The 16,168-nt window shown below is 41.3% G+C and overlaps 1 protein-coding gene across 2 annotated transcripts in view; it reads left to right on the top strand.

Annotated features, from left to right (window-relative positions):
• The window catches only part of Dnah8 (dynein axonemal heavy chain 8), a 205,509-nt gene that overhangs the window by 101,792 nt on the left and 87,549 nt on the right, over positions 1-16,168 (top strand). For both annotated transcript variants that reach the window (XM_070023840.1, XM_070023841.1), the window contains exons 57-66: positions 7-220; positions 2,329-2,438; positions 3,656-3,819; positions 4,883-5,075; positions 6,973-7,095; positions 8,838-8,968; positions 10,411-10,564; positions 11,528-11,692; positions 12,360-12,586; positions 14,718-14,836. In XM_070023840.1, coding sequence (XP_069879941.1) covers positions 7-220; positions 2,329-2,438; positions 3,656-3,819; positions 4,883-5,075; positions 6,973-7,095; positions 8,838-8,968; positions 10,411-10,564; positions 11,528-11,692; positions 12,360-12,586; positions 14,718-14,836 — 1,600 coding nt within the window. The remainder of the gene's footprint in view (positions 1-6; positions 221-2,328; positions 2,439-3,655; positions 3,820-4,882; positions 5,076-6,972; positions 7,096-8,837; positions 8,969-10,410; positions 10,565-11,527; positions 11,693-12,359; positions 12,587-14,717; positions 14,837-16,168) is intronic.

Genomic DNA, 16,168 nt, shown 5'->3' with positions numbered 1-16,168 from the left:
TTGCAGATCACTAACGAGATTGTGCGGCAGATGATGGAGATGGAAGGGATGTACAGTTTAGACAAACCCGGAGACTTCACCACCATCGTGGATGTCCAGATCATCGCAGCCATGATTCACCCCGGAGGGGGTCGGAACGACATTCCGCAGCGGTTAAAGCGACAGTTCACTGTCTTCAATTGTACACTGCCATCCAATACTTCAATAGACAAGATTTTTGGTATGAATATTCTTGGGGGCAGAAGCCATACAGAACTTGTTCTTTAAGAATTAAAAAATCTCTGTCTAAAATAGGGGTCAAGGTTGGTGACAGCAAAACCTTGAAAAAAAAAACCCTCATGTATTTATTATCAGTAAAACTGTTTGAGTAAACTATGGCAAAGAAGCATGGTGTTACAGAATAGAGCTTGGCAGGAAAATAGCCCCAGAGAGATTGAATGGAAACCCCAAACCAGGGAGCAAAGTGCAATTCTATTCCATTCCATTCAAGTTGAAGTTCCAAAACACCAGTGAGCTCTAAAGAAAAAGAGGGACATTGATCAAGATGCATTATACTCATAACCTGACATCTTTGTAAAACTAAAGGTCATTAAGAAATTAGAAATAAAGCAAAGCAATTATTGCTTCTTGCCAAGTTGGTTAGTGACTCTGGCTGGAGGGGGAAGAAGGCACATGAAGCAACACAGAGGGACTTCCAGTATCCTGGGCCCTGTCATGCCTTCATGATCTGTATGTGAGTGTTTACTGCTCAACACGTTCTTTGGAATGATTGATGTATTTCAGTAACTGCTCAGTGAAGATCATTTCACTAGTGCCTGGCATGGTGCTAATCTCTACTTCCTGACCAGGCCCAATGGTTCTTACACACACACACACACACACACACACACACTCACTCACACACACACACACACACACACACACACACACACACACACACACACACACACACACTCACTCGTCCCAGGAAGGAAGACCTCCCAAGTATAGGACTTGAGCCAGGCAGGGGGCATGATAGGCAGCTAGCAGAACCAACCAGGACGTTAGAGGGTGGTTCCATGTTTCCCCAGGGCAACTCCTGTACAGTACATCTTCAGTATGCCCTGCTTTCATAAGCCTGCTTTTATCTCCGAGCAGATAATCATATTCATAGTCCTAGGAAAATGCCATGTTCACAGCTGAACACACAACTCAATATGTAGTCTCACTGGAGTCTTTTAGAGTAGTCTATACACCTACTTACCCAGCCTTGCCCAGGGAAATGGTATCTATCATATTGTCTCTGTGCTAGCATTCCTAGGAAGGGCTACTTGCCCATCTCAGGTCAAAGTACTGACTCACTGTGAGTCAAGTGATGTGGGTATCTATGTGTGTCTCAACCAGCAATCCATGTGACCCAGAGCGATTTCCTTTGTCCGAGCTTGGTCTTTTTCTCTGTAGGATGAGTCCAACTTGCAGGTGCTTTGGTATAGTTCTGGTTTACAGATTCCAGAGCCAGGCTACCTGGTTTCAGAGCTCAGGTTCACCCACAGGTGAAATCTGTGCCTATGAAACAAGGTACTGAGCTCGTGTTAAAATGGGAATGATGTTGATGATGACAGTCACCTCAAATCCTTTCTCATGGAGTGTCAGGAGGATTAAATGAGTTAAAACATGACTCATTTATTAATAAACTTGGCTAGTCACTTCCCTTCTTAGCTAATCCCTTAAGAGAAGTCTTTAACATCACTTGGTTTGTTAGCTGGATATACACTTGGATAAACATATACCTTGTAATCTTTATATATATAAACTATATGTAAAATATATGTAGATGGATTATATATATATATATATATATATAATCTTTAGTTGTACAAAAGAGTTGCCCTTCAACAAAGTAGTGTCTTGATCAATGTCACCCCTTTAAACATTCTTACCCATCCCTCCCAACCCCACCCCTTTCCTCATTTTTTTTTTTTTTTTTTTGGTCAGTCGTGGGGCTTGAACTCTGGGCCTGGGTGCTATCCCTGAGCTCTTCAGCTCAAGGCTAGAGCTCTACCACTTGAGCCACAGTGCCACTTCCAGTTTTCTGGTGGTTATTGGAGATAAGAGTCTCACGGACTTTCCTACCTGGCCTGGCTTTGAACCGTGATCATCAGATCTCAGCCTCCTGAGTAGCTAGGATGACAGGTGTGAGCCACCAGCGCCCAGCTCCATTCTTCACTTCTAAAAATGTTGTAGGATATCCATTGAATTCTTGACTGCATTCTCCCCTACTGTCTTCCCTTCATCCGCCTACCCCTCTCTTCTAGTAAGCTTGTGTCTTCACGCTTGTTTGTCTTGTAGGAGTGATTGGCTGCGGATACTTTGATCCTTGTAGAAAGTTCAAGCCTCAAATATGTGAGATGATTGGGAATTTGGTCTCAGTGGGCAGAGTGCTGTGGCAGTGGACAAAGGTACGGCAGAATGATTTCTCCACGGTCACCTGTCTTTAGCCTTGCTTTCACCTTGTGGTTCAATAAGTAATAATAACATCACATTAAGTAGTGTTCGTTGGAAGAGACAAATGAGGTGCTGAGATAGATTTATATCACCTTTTCCTTCCAAGGAACAAATTTTCTAACCAAATGATGCTTTTCATATGTGTGAGATATTACTATCAAGCACACATGATGTCCAAGACAAGGCACAATTTTGCTGAAATGAGAATACCGTTCTTGCACTTGAGTCTCGGGTTTGTAGCTTTGTACGTCTGTTACCCCCCTACCAAACCGTATCAGGCACACAAATACTTACCAGCTGAGTCGATGCGTGGCTTTCCAGATCTTGGCAGCCTATGACTTGATGTAACATATATTTCTTGGCAATGGAGCATGGATGTTAGTATCTGTTCTTAACAAAAGAGGCTACATTTTGGGACACAAATCAGTTCCCTAAAAAGAAACCCAGGAAACTTGTAGCTGTCAGCAGATAACTGAAGGATGTACTCAAAAGTGTAGATATGGGATTACAAGGCAGACATAATTTGCCAAAAAGTGGTGAAGGATATAAGGAACAGCTGTCTCATTCACTATGCATTTATTCAGCCAACTGCCCACATCTAGGAACTTGGAGTACTTGTGGCCTGGGAGAATTCTAGCTACAGAATTATCAGGAGAAACATTGGATATTTCCTAAAGAATGTTCTTTTTTTACTTCTTCATTATTTAGAGAATACTTTGTTAGTTTCTATAATCAAACAAGAATGTTCTTAAATAGGATGTTCTTCCAGGATTTGCATTGTGATTAACACCCACAGCAATTATTTAAGACAAAACACTGGTCACCACTGGGTACTACTAGGTACCACTGACTACCTCTGGGAACCCCTTTTTAATTTCCCTGTCTTATAACTTTCCATCTCCAACAACAAGTCTCAGTGATCTCACCTGTAAACACTTTCCAAAGCCTTAAAAAGAAAAGTCCCCTCTTAATCATGGATCTTCCTAGGAACAGAAATTGGCTAAATTTATGTTGTGTTTTTTGTGACAAGAATATGAACTTAATTCATTTGTTCAGTTTATTTTATTGAAAATAGAATTTGTAAGATGCAAATAGTTCTTTTAAAAAAACTCAGCCCAATTCTTAGTTTTATCTGGAAACTTAATTAAGAGTATTTTTTTTTAATCTTTAGGTGAAGATGTTGCCAACACCTTCTAAATTTCATTATATTTTCAATCTTCGAGACCTTTCCAGAATTTGGCAAGGAATGCTAACTATAAGAGCAGAGGAGTGTGACTCTCTTGCTATTCTCCTGTCACTTTTCAAACATGAGTGTAACAGAGTGATTGCAGACAGGTGTGTATTAAATGTACAACCTAAAAGTTTGTACTGCTATGTTCCGACAGCATCTACTCAGATCAGTGAAATAAGGACACTCTCTCAGATTTTTATGAGGCTTAATGAGGTTTAATGGATGACATTTCCTGTCCACTAGTCACCTTAAGGACATACTCTTATCACCTGAGCACAGTGGCTTAAACCTGTAATCCCAGCTCCCTGGGACCTGGAGATCAAAGGATCTCTGTTAGATGCCAGCTGAGGCATAAAGGGAGCCCCTGCCTTAGAGTAAGCAAGGCAAAATGGTATTAGAGGTCTGGTTCAAGTAACAGAGCACCTGTCTAGTGATCATGAGTTCAATCCCCAGTCTTTAAAAACAAAACAAAACAAAAAACCACAATAAAAAAAACTCAAAATGCTCTGCCAATTTACTGAAGCAATACTGTAAGAATATACATTTTTAACAATCACCCTATCATCAGAATTGACAGAACTTAGCAGTAAATTTTAGTTGTGTATGTTTTATGAACATAGTGAACTCCATGTGTAGATTCTGCATGGTTGAAAGCTGGTTTTTATCCCATTAAAGTTAAATCCCGTCGTCTTTCTCAGCCCCAGTTTCCTCTTCTGTCATACTTGTATGACAGCATTAGTCGCACAAAATAGCAAGGTGTGCAGCACTCCACATCATATTTCAACAGTCCTCCTCACATGAGTTCCCCCTTCTTCCCTCTTCCCTTTGTGACATTGTAAGTATGCAAAGGACCCTCATGCCTGGTGTTCACAAATCCCGAGAGAGGACTGACATCTGCTTGGTCTTGACCCCCATGTCTGTACTTCCATTGCCAATTTTAGGCATCACAGACTTCCCCTGGGGGATTCACATCTATTTTCTATAAGCAGTAACTGCCTTGGATAGGGTATAACCATCTTATTTAGATGGAGAGCTTATGGTTCCCCTGCCCTGTGGTGTGGTTAGGGGCGTTGAGTGGGGCCAGAGAGGAAGGGGGAGGCCGAGCTCCTGTGCAGGCAGAAGAGATGTGTTCCTTGTTTGCATTCTTATGGGTGTGTCTTCCTTCAGATTTATAACTCCAGAAGACGAGTATTGGTTTAACACACAGCTTGCCCGTGCAATTGAAGAGACCATTGGCTCGGAGGTAGTGTCGTACATTCACCCGGAACCATATTTTGTGGATTTTCTCCGTGACATGCCTGAACCAACTGGCGACGAACCTGAAGACTCTGTATTCGAAGTGCCCAAAGTCTATGAATTGGTATTTATCTTCAGCTCTTATAAGAGTTTTCCAGGTCACCCAGCTCCCTGGCCATTTTGCTCTATACTTGAGTCCCATAGAGTTGCTATGCCTTCTAAATTGCTTCTGTGTTGTAATTCATAGCCATCACTCACCAAGTAAGTAAGTCCCATCAAGGAGATGCAGAAACAATCCTATTAAGTCATATACAAAACATATATGTCACCCTACTGTCACCTCTTATAGAATTACTTTGAAAGCTCCAAACTAAATGCACCGTAATGACAAAAATAGGTACTACTAATCAGATAAGGAACCCATCCAAAAAATGTTTCGGTAGGAGATATGATTACCTAATTATATAATCCAAGAGAATTTTAAATCTGTTTTAACTAATAAGAATTTCAATGAGATAAGCAAGGATTTTATAAATATGAAACACAGGAATTCTCCTCCCTAAAAGGAGCTGGCAAATTAGACCACAGGTCATACCACCTGGTGCCTGTTTGGAAGGAGCTTCTTACTTATTTTTTTTGTCGGTCGTGGGGCCTGAACTCTGGTCCTGGGTGCTGTCCCTCAGCTCTTCAGCTGTAGACTAGCGCTCTATCACTTGAGTCTCAGCCCCACTTCCGGCTTTGTCTGCTTATGTGGTGCTGAGGAATCGAACCGAGGGCCTCATGCATGCAAGGCAAGTACTCTACCACTGAGCCACCTTCCCAGCCCCGAGCTTCTTCCATTTTTAATGGTTAGGAAACAGTCAAAAGGAGAATATTGAGTGATGTGTCATCTATATAGAATTCAAATTTCAGTCTTCCTGAGTAAAGTTTGATTGGAATGCAGCCCAACTCAGGTGGTGGAAGCTTTTGTGTTGCCAAAGTATGGAGTATTTGCATTAGAGCCTGTACCAGCCACAAAGCCTACAGTATTCATTATCTTCTCTTTCCAGAAAGTTTTGCCATCCCTGACCAACAAACAAAAGATTGAAAGGAGAATATAGAACTATTCCACTCATCAGCAACAATATGTAGAACTTAGCAGGATAAAACTTCTTTGGAAATGAGAGCATAGAAGTTTTCCTAAATGAATATATTGGCTTAATGGAATTAATATCTAGGTTGGAAGCAAGATTCCAAAGGCCTCTTTTAAAAAAAAAATCACAAGATTACATAACAAAGTAATTTAAGTGCATGGACAGCTAACAAACAGGAACAAGTAGCAAAACAAAGTCGGGGGATTTGACTACATACACAATGTAAAACTTGTGAATGTTAAAGCCATAAACAGAATTAAAAAGCAGACCCAAACTAAGAAAATTACTTGTCACATTTCACCATTAATTGCATGACAGGAATCAGTGCTGGGCCTCTTGAAGGGAAAGATCAAACATGATGTCTCACTGGAAATCCATTCATGTTATTAAGTTTCAAGGCTCTAAAAAATGGAAATAACTAAAAGTAGACTAACGCATATAAACACCCATAAAGTTTACAAAAGCTTTCTCTATAGAACTGAGGTTAGGAATCAGAGCTTCGTGCTGGTTAGACATATGGTTCAGCCCTTTTTTCTTTAGTTTTTGGATATTGTCCTGAGCTTTTGCCCGGGACTGGCCTTGACCTCAGTCTCCTCCCTCTGCTATTCCACATCTGAGATTACAGCTAGGTACCACTCTGCCCCACTTTTTTGTTGAGATAGGTTTTTGCTAACTTATTGCAAGGTAGCCTTGAACCAAGATCCTTCCAGTCTCTACCTCTTGAGTAGCTAGGATTACAGGCATGAACCACAGAGCTTTGGTTTTTTTTTGGTGGTTTGTTTGTTTTCTTTTCTTTTTAGCAAGAGTTTCTTTTGAGAGTCTTTACAACTGTGGCTTAAAATTTAGGGATATTAAATATTATCTCTCTATGTCTCTCTTTCTCTACAGATACCATCGTATGAATTTCTGGCTGAAAAACTGCAATTCTACCAAAGGCAGTTCAATGAAATCATTCGAGGAACTTCTCTTGATCTGGTGTTTTTTAAAGATGCAATGACTCATCTTGTTAAGGTTCTAATTTACAATTTCCTGATACAAATATATGTATCCAAGCTTAGTAAATTTCACAGACAAAACCTGTGGTGAAAGAATAAATGTGTCCCTCCAGATAACACTGGAGTGAATATTCTAGGTCAGGTCTTGGTCAGAAAACAAAGACTTCCTTAGAAACCCCATATCTGCATCCATGCATTGTGGCAAAATGCTTTTCCACAGCAAATTGATGGTTTCTGTGTGCAGAGCTTTTGGCCATGCCAAGTCAAAGAGCTTTACCTTTCTCATAAGGAAGCCAGAGGACCGGTAAAGTATCCCCTCCCAGAATTACACTGTTGATGTCCCTTGAATTTTGCTCCCCAGGGAGGAAAAAGATGATGCTTCCCAAAAGCCCAATGAGCGGCTTGTATGAAGAAACACGCCGGTGGGGGGGGAGGGCTGGTCCGGTGTTCAGGCCTGATGATCCAGCAGAGTCTACTTGGTTAGAGGGTCCCAAATGGGTCCCTGGTTTGATTGAAACTTGAAGAGTTACAGAAAGCAGTTTATTAACTTAGAGGATTGGTTGATTGAAAAGGACTTCTTCCCGGAACTGATGGCATGGACTATTAGGCAAGTTTCATAAAGAGGAATTAGCCTGAGATGATGAAATTCCAGATAGCTAAGGTTCCTACCTTTAGCATTCAACAAGTAATTCAACCAGTCCTGCATGGCTACATCATGAGGAGCCCGAGACGCTGGATTTAGGTGCAAAACCACACAAGTGATGAATGTACTTGATACAAAAAAAAAAAAGAAAAAAAATTGAATTAACACTGGGCACTGGTGGCTCCTGCCTGTAATCTTAGCTTCTCAGGAGGATAGACCTAAGGATTGTGGTTTGAAGCCAGCCTGGGCAGGGAAGTCTGTGATATGTAAAAGAGAGCTTTTTAGCATTGCCTGCAGTTGTCCTGAATAAGATTTGAACCTCCATTCGAGCCTTCTCCTTACCAAGGTAATCAACCATAGAAAAGCAACACAAGGCTGAAGGCCACCTCTCTATAAGTCTTTTGTGTATCCATTTACCCAGGGCTGTCTGTAAATAGAATTTTGGCACTTTTTTAGAGCTGTGACAGAGGCAGTATTTGTTGTAGATAGGTGCCTACATGACTCCATGTTGGCTAATAATTCCACCCCTCCTTGCATCTCCTACAGCTTGAGAAGAGGGGCTTCATCAGCAAGTCTAATAAGAATTAAATCACACACACACACACACACACACACACAGCAGGAGTACACACAGGAGCTGGGTACCCGTGGCTCACGCCTATAATCCTAGTAACTCAGGAAGCTGAGATCTGAGGATCGGGCTTGAAGCCAGCAAGTCTGTGAGACTCTCATCTCTAACTAACCACCCAAAATCCAGAAGTGGAGCTATAGTTCAAATAGTAGAGCACTAGCCCTGAGCGAAAAAGCTAAGGGAGTTAACAAATGGAGTTCAAGCCCCAGTACTGGCACATGTACACAAAAAAGAATACTCACAGGAGAGAATAGGTCATTTGTTCTGTTTTTCATGACATAAGTGTACATGGATAAAGAAGGAATTTGAGTAAATGAACATGAGGCTATTATAAAAAAAAAAAAAAGATTAACTGTGACAAGGAAAAAGTCAAATGTAACCTAGTAATAGATGGTCAAGCCTTGGATGCCTTTAGTGCAAAAAAAAAAAAAAAGTGACAATTTGCATCCTCGTTTCTAATAGTCACATGTTAATTTCAAAACAGATTTCCCGAATCATTCGAACCTCCTGTGGAAATGCGTTGCTGGTGGGTGTTGGTGGTTCAGGAAAACAGAGCCTTTCAAGATTGGCTTCTTTCATTGCTGGATATCAGATATTTCAAATAACATTAACCAGGTAGAACAAAATGAAACATGATCATATGTTTTTCTATAGTTAATTTCTTTTGAATTTGTCCTTAAGTTGTACTCTTGTGTACTTATTTTTAAGAAAGCAACCATTTGGTTTTTTAGTATATTTTTAATTTAAGAATTATCATATATGTCATATATAAGCATATGTATTTTCATTTAAGAACTATATTTTTTATTTGAGATGTATCACGTATGTCACATCTATCTATCTCTCTGTCTATATGAATGTGAGCCATGCTGTTCCTACAGGGGCACATTAAGACTTTTATTGTAGCATGACCAGAGGCAGGCTCACGGTTCTAGTTGAAGGCCACGTATAAAACAAGTTATTTATTCATTTAAATGCTCTATCAGTTTTAATGCCTACAACAAGCTTCACAGCTAGGAGTCCTCTTCAGTTTGTAGATGAGGACATGATGGTTGAGAAGTGTGAGGGAACTTTTCTAAAGCTGCCAAGAAGCCACTTGAACCCAGGTCTTTTAGGTGCTGTTAGACCCCGTGGTTTACACGAAGCTCAACATGCCTTGTTCAGTGGCGCCTCTGTCAGGTGGGCCTCCTTCACAGTGGGCCTCCCCCCAGCTCACCCATGAGCACTTTTATACAGCACTCCAGAAAAAGTCTGCTTTGTTTTTATTTTTATTTTTATCTTATTTTATTGTAAAGATGCTGAACAGAGCAGTTACAGTTACATGAGTTAAGGAAATGAGTACATTTCTTGTCAAACATCATTATCCACTTGTTTGTTTTCCCCCCACTATCCCTTCCTTCCCAGCTCCTCATCCTCCCCCTCCAAATTGGAAAATTCACTTCTGACGTAGTTTCTCACAGCTGGTAGCTGATACCTAGCAGGACACAGAGTAAACCGAAAAACAAAGGCCAGGGTCTTTTCGTGATCTGTAAGCACCTTATGACAGTATTTCTGTCATCTGTATGCCAGAAATTGTATCTACTTCTGTAGGCTTTCTCTAGAATTAAACATGTAGCCATGTAAGCAACTACTCTGTATAATCTATCACTGATTTTATCCAGTTAGATGCATCCAAACTGGAGATTTGTTTTAGGGATCTGACACACATTCACTTGAGCAAAGTCTGTTGCTGGCAGGTGGCAGGGTGGAAAGTTCATTTCCTGTCCCCACAACTCTTCCCGGGTCACTTCTGGTCAAGTCTGCACCTCACAATTCCCAAGACAGATACAGCACACTTACTTTGGAGGGGAGCACATAGCGCTCTAGTTTTAATCCCCAGGTTTCTGATGGCTCCTATTTCTTAATACTCAACAAAGTTGGTGCAGACCATGCTCTAATTGCATGACTTACGACTGTTTTGAAATAAATGACTATACATATGTAATTACATTTTGTAAGCACTTCATTCCAATTGAGCTCATGAACAATTCAGAATCCCCTCCCACGTCTCCCTCTAGGTCTTACAACATGAATAATCTCATCGATGACTTAAAATTTCTGTATAGAGTTGCGGGCGGCGAGGGAAAGGGCATTACCTTTATCTTCACTGACAACGAGATCAAAGATGAGGCATTTCTAGAGTACCTGAACAACCTGCTGTCCTCGGGGGAGGTAGGTCTCCCAAGGGGAAACACCTGTCTTGCATTTCTTTTGGAAACACAGAAACCCTGAGTTTCTGTTAAGGAAGTCTGTGTGGGATCCAGCGTCCAATGATCTCATTCAGAACTGGTTGCTCCCTGCCTAGCCACACCCACCATAATTGCAGACCCAGGGAAGAAAAGTAGGATTCCTGGTAGAACACAGTGCTTGTGGGGGCAGCTGAACAACCTTTGCGATGAGTAAAGGGGGAGGTGTTCCCAAAGCCCCGTTCCCAGACGCCGGCCAAGCACCAGCTTCCCAAACTCAGCCTTCTCAAGATTAGGCTTGTCCTTATCTTTGCCCCATCCAGGGGTGCCACAGATGCGTAATGGTGCACAAACGTGTTACAGTCTAAGCTGCATTCTGGCACCAGAGTTGACAAAACTTACTATCATATCAGTCACCAGACACTTAAAAAAACAAGACTTGATGAAAGGCTTAATGAAGATTGTGTGTGTGTGTGTGTGTGTGTGTGTGTGTGTGTGTGTGTGTGTGTGTATGAGAGAGAGAGAGAGAGAGAGAGAGAAAGAGAGAGAGAGAGAGAGAGAGAGAGAGAGAAAGAGCTACTTAAACATTAGGAAACATGATTTGCTGCTCAATAAAACAAGGCACTCTTGTGGGGCGCTGGTGGCTCATACCTGTAATCTTAGCTACGCAGGAGGCCAAGATCTGAGGATCACAGTTTGAAGCTAGTCCAGGCAGGAAAGTCCATGAGACTTTTTTCCACAATGAACCACAAAAAAAAGTGCCAAAAGTAGAGCTGTGGCTCAAGCTGCAGAGCACCACCCTTGATGGACAACATTCAGCCCAGAGTCTAAGCTCTAGTACTGGCGCTCGTATGCGTGTGTGGGGAGAAATGGGAAGACCACACTTTTGGCTATAGTTGGCTGTGGGGAACTGTTCACTCTCAAGACATTTCTTGTCTGTTGCTTAAAGATCTCCAGTTTGTTTGCACGAGACGAGCTAGATGAGATCACCCAAGGTCTGATATCTGTGATGAAAAAGGAGTTGCCTCGCCATCCTCCTACCTTCGATAACCTGTACGAATACTTCATTTCCAGGTCCAGGAGGAACCTGCACGTGGTTCTCTGCTTCTCCCCTGTGAGTCTCTGTTGTTTTGAGCATGGTAGGAGGAATTACTTATGGAAACGGGTTTATATGGGTTACTTCCTCCGGTAAGATGTTTGCCAAGAAATGAATCTTTGTCTGGTGGAATTAAAATTAATGAATACTTCTACCTTCCATCTCCACTGTCCAAAATCTTGATATCAATGTGGTAACAACATATCCATGCTATCAGGACATAAATTAGAAATTATTGTATGGCTGGGTGCCAGTGGCTCATACCTGTAATCCTAGCTACTCAGAAGCCAACCCAGACAGGAAAGCCCCATGAGACTCTTCACATGTGCGCAAACACGTGGAGCTGAGCTGTGTCTCATGTGGTAGAGCACAAGCCTCAAATAAAAAGGAAAGGGAATGCCCAGGCCCTGAGTACACACACACACACACACACACACACACACACACACACACACACACACACACACACCACACACCACACACGCCCTGAGCGCGCGCGTGCGCGCGCGCACACACACACACACACACACACACACACACACACACACACACACACACACACACACACACACACACACACACACACACACACACACACACACACACACACACACACTATGTAGCCAGACTCTCTAGCTGATGGGTCCTTTTGATTTCTAATGCTTTTTGACTTTGCTGTTAATAGGTTGGTGAGAAGTTTCGAGCTCGTTCTCTGAAATTCCCTGGCTTGATATCGGGTTGTACAATGGACTGGTTCAGCCGCTGGCCGAAGGAGGCTCTGGTGGCCGTGTCCTCCTACTTCCTGATGGAATATAATATCGTCTGTTCTCTTGAAACTAAAAAGCAAGTTGTAGAAACAATGGGCCTCTTTCATGACTTGGTTTCTGAGAGCTGTGAAAATTATTTCCAAAGGTACGTGATCATATATATATAAGCCCTGAGCTGCTGGAGCCACCAAGTTCCCTCCAAAGAGAAATTAAAACGTAATATCCAGTAAAAGGCTCTTCTTATTGGCTGAGCTGCAAGCTCAGCTGCATTTCGATTTGTCTTGCATTGATTTGCTAGTGATTATATATTGAAAAGATGGCAAATAATTGAGATTTAAAAATTAAGTAGTGTCCACACTTAAATACCTCTTCATCCTCCAGGCCTGCAAGTAACAGATGCTTAATGCATCTCCCTCTTCCACTCCCTTAATTTTGTTTTGAAAATGACTTAACTAATGCATTATAAACAGTTCAAAATTAGTTTCTTATTCTGATGCATTATTTATTTTGATTAAAGAAGTCCAGTGTTTTTAACTTTCTTTATTGCCTTATGTTAAGGGAACATTTAGGTTTTGTATTTGCATAACTTAGTCTTACCAATGTTTTTATGCCAAATAATTATGAAACAAAAATCTTGATTGACTGTAGGAAAACTGCTCATGAAGAGCAGTGTTGGTGTGTTCATTCTGTGAAAGCTGCTGCCAACACTCCAAAAATACAGAGCTTTCACTTAAAAATGCAGTGGCTCAGGCCTGTAATCCAAGCTACTGGGGAGGATAAAATTGGGAGGATCCTAGTTTGAGGTCAGTCCAACCATACAGGCAAGACCACATTCTTAACCAAAAGCTGAGCATGTGTACTCTGATCATCCCATCTATGATGGGAAGCTTAAAATAGGTGAATCAGTGGGAAGTAAGAGCCTATTTCAAAAATAAACGAGTGCAAAGAAGGACTAGTATGGCTTAGTAGTAGAGCACCTGTCTAGCAGGGATAAAGCCCTGCTTTCAAACCTCAGTACTACCAAAGCTGAAGTCACTGAGTAAGACTGACAGATGTAGATGAAGATGGATCCATTAGTGCCTCCAGAGGAGCGAACTCCTCTTCAGGGGCTAACAGGCTTCAGAACCTCCCGTAAAAGCTATGCCTACCCTTCTGCCTAAGGCCTAGATAATTCTTCAATTCATTTTCAAGGGATAACCCTACCTTGAAAAGTTTAGTTAGGCCAGAAGCTGGTAGCTTAGGCCTGTAATCCTCACTACTTAGGAAAAATCTGAGGATCCCCATTCAAAGCCAGGAAGGAAGGTCTGTGAGACTCCAATCTCCAATTAGCCACCAAAAAACATATGGAAGTGGAGGTGTGGCTTAAGTGGTAGAGAGTTAGTCATGAGCAAAAAAGCTCAGGGACAGTGCCTAGGCCCTGAGTTAAAGCCCAGGACCAGCACACATACACAAAAGTTTATGGGAAGTCTAAGCTGAACTTAGACCTTTCTCTTTACTTAGAACCATACTAAAAGAATTCCTTTTTAAAATAATTCTAGATACTCTCTCTTATTCTCCTGAGAGTTGGTGTATATTACTTCTCACTGTTAGGAAGATTCTCCTCCTAGTTGACTTAACTTCCTTCTGCTTCTATTAACTGTGAATGCCAGAGGTCAACAATTACTACACATAGTAGGCAGAAAGTACTTCTGTGACTTGAGTTTCTTCTCTGTAGAATCCTTTCCTTTTATTTATCTCTGTTGTTGAATGTAATTACTGTGATAAAGCCATAACAACTTGAACACTTAAACCAAATGTGTCTCATTGTCTGGATTTCAAAGCTAATTCAGCAAATCAGGGGAGAAGATTGGGTTTTGCTTTGTTAGCTTACCCACCCAGGATCTAGCAGCAAATTGGATCTATAACAAATAGCAGTTCAGTGAAAGCAGATAATAACACAAGTTCATTAAAAAAAATTTGTCTAATATCTATGCAGAACGACAAAATTGTCCAAGTTTATCCACATGCCCTGTTTTATTGGATCTTTACAAGTTCTGGGAGGGGCCAGGACTCACATTCTTCTCTTGGGGTTTCCTGATATGGAAATAGTCACTCACAAAGGGGAGTGTAAGGGGACAAAGTCAAGTGTAAGGCCCCTCTGGGTCAGACCGCGAGAGACACTGCTCATTTACCTTCAAGGGGACCACTCCAACTTCTCAGTGGATGAGGATAGGAAGGGACTTTGGATGGATGAACACCAGGATGACAGAGGTGGCCATTTCTACATTCTCTTTCAGGTACCGCCGACGAGCGCATGTGACTCCCAAATCTTACCTTTCGTTTATAAATGGCTATAAAAACATTTACACCGAGAAGGTGAAATATATCAATGAACAAGCTGACCGCATGAATATTGGTAAGAGGAAATGGAATCTTGGCCTTTTAATTTTTTTAGGATGCATCTGATAGCAACATCATTTTATTGAATATTTTAAAGTAAAATACTAACTCAACTCTAAATAGCAAAGATGTTTAAAGAATGCTCTTTAAAAATCTTGTGAGCTGTCAAGAAACTGGGCAGAGACGGTATAAACAGAAGTGGCCTGTGTTCTTTCCACACCCACCGCTTCCAGGTCTCTTGGCTCTGCTCTTCATGTGGCAAGCAGCCCCGCAGGCCCCAAGCCGCCGCTTGCCAACAGGGAGAAGGCAGAACTTGAGAAACGACTACTACACTTTCAGTCTTTGGTTTTGATGTGATTTGACTTGATGCATATCAATTCTGCCATGTTGAGGCCTCTCAGATCTCTCACATACAGGAAAAAAGCAAAGCAAATACAAACAAAAATGCAAAGGAAAGGTAGTTTACCGGAGTATGGACTTTCTGAGTGAGCATCTGCCTTGGTATAGCATAAGGAGGAAAGTGTTCAGTGGAACCGATTGCTTGTCCAGAAAGTATGGGGCCGGCTATGAGTTCTGTGAAGAAATTTGTGTGGTTTCTCTGATAACATCACTACTCACTGCTTTTCTGCAGGATGTTTTAGAATCCAGGATATGCTGAAGCCAGGATATGCTGAAGCCAACTCACTCTGGTCATGAGAGCTGACTGGCAAATTTCAGCAATTTTACAATCTGATTTTTAAACACAATCAAGTCATATATAATTACCTTTAAGTAAATCCCATTAAAATTAAGAATATTTAATACTCAAAACTCATCACTTTTTTAAAAACTATTTTACTACTATTTAATGTTTTGAGGAAATTGATTTCTGTTTTGTTTATACTGTGGAGATAGACAGTGTTATGCTCCCAAGGGTCTCTTGGAAGCTTGAAATCAATCATGGTGGGGGTGTTTGCAACAGCAGATTGGAAAAGAAACAATGAGTACTTCCCTGCCGCTAGAGACATTTATTTCCCTCACACCACTATCTGTTTGCAGTGTGAAGAAGTCACTCTGATTCACAGTCCTGAAAGTTACAGGGTCAGTCATGTAACTTTTAGCAATTACCTTCAGGTTTATTTATACCAGAAATGTTAAGGTGGATTCTAGTTCTTTTACTACCTCAACTATGGTATGCTACAGAGGCAGAAATGATTGGTATGAAATATGAACAGAGCCAAAGTGAGCTTAAGCCAGCCAAGCAGATTTCCTGGGCCAAACTAATCTTATTGGATAGGACATGGTGACTTTCCCTTAAATGTAGCTAAATAATCTTCTCTGATTATTATCATTATTTTTTAAAATTATT

This window comes from Dipodomys merriami, unplaced genomic scaffold (assembly GCF_024711535.1).
Source record: "Dipodomys merriami isolate MVZ:Mamm:240054 unplaced genomic scaffold, mDipMer1.0.p SCAF_16, whole genome shotgun sequence".
Lineage (NCBI taxonomy): Eukaryota > Metazoa > Chordata > Mammalia > Rodentia > Heteromyidae > Dipodomys > Dipodomys merriami.
This window is presented reverse-complemented; position numbering and strand designations above follow the sequence as displayed.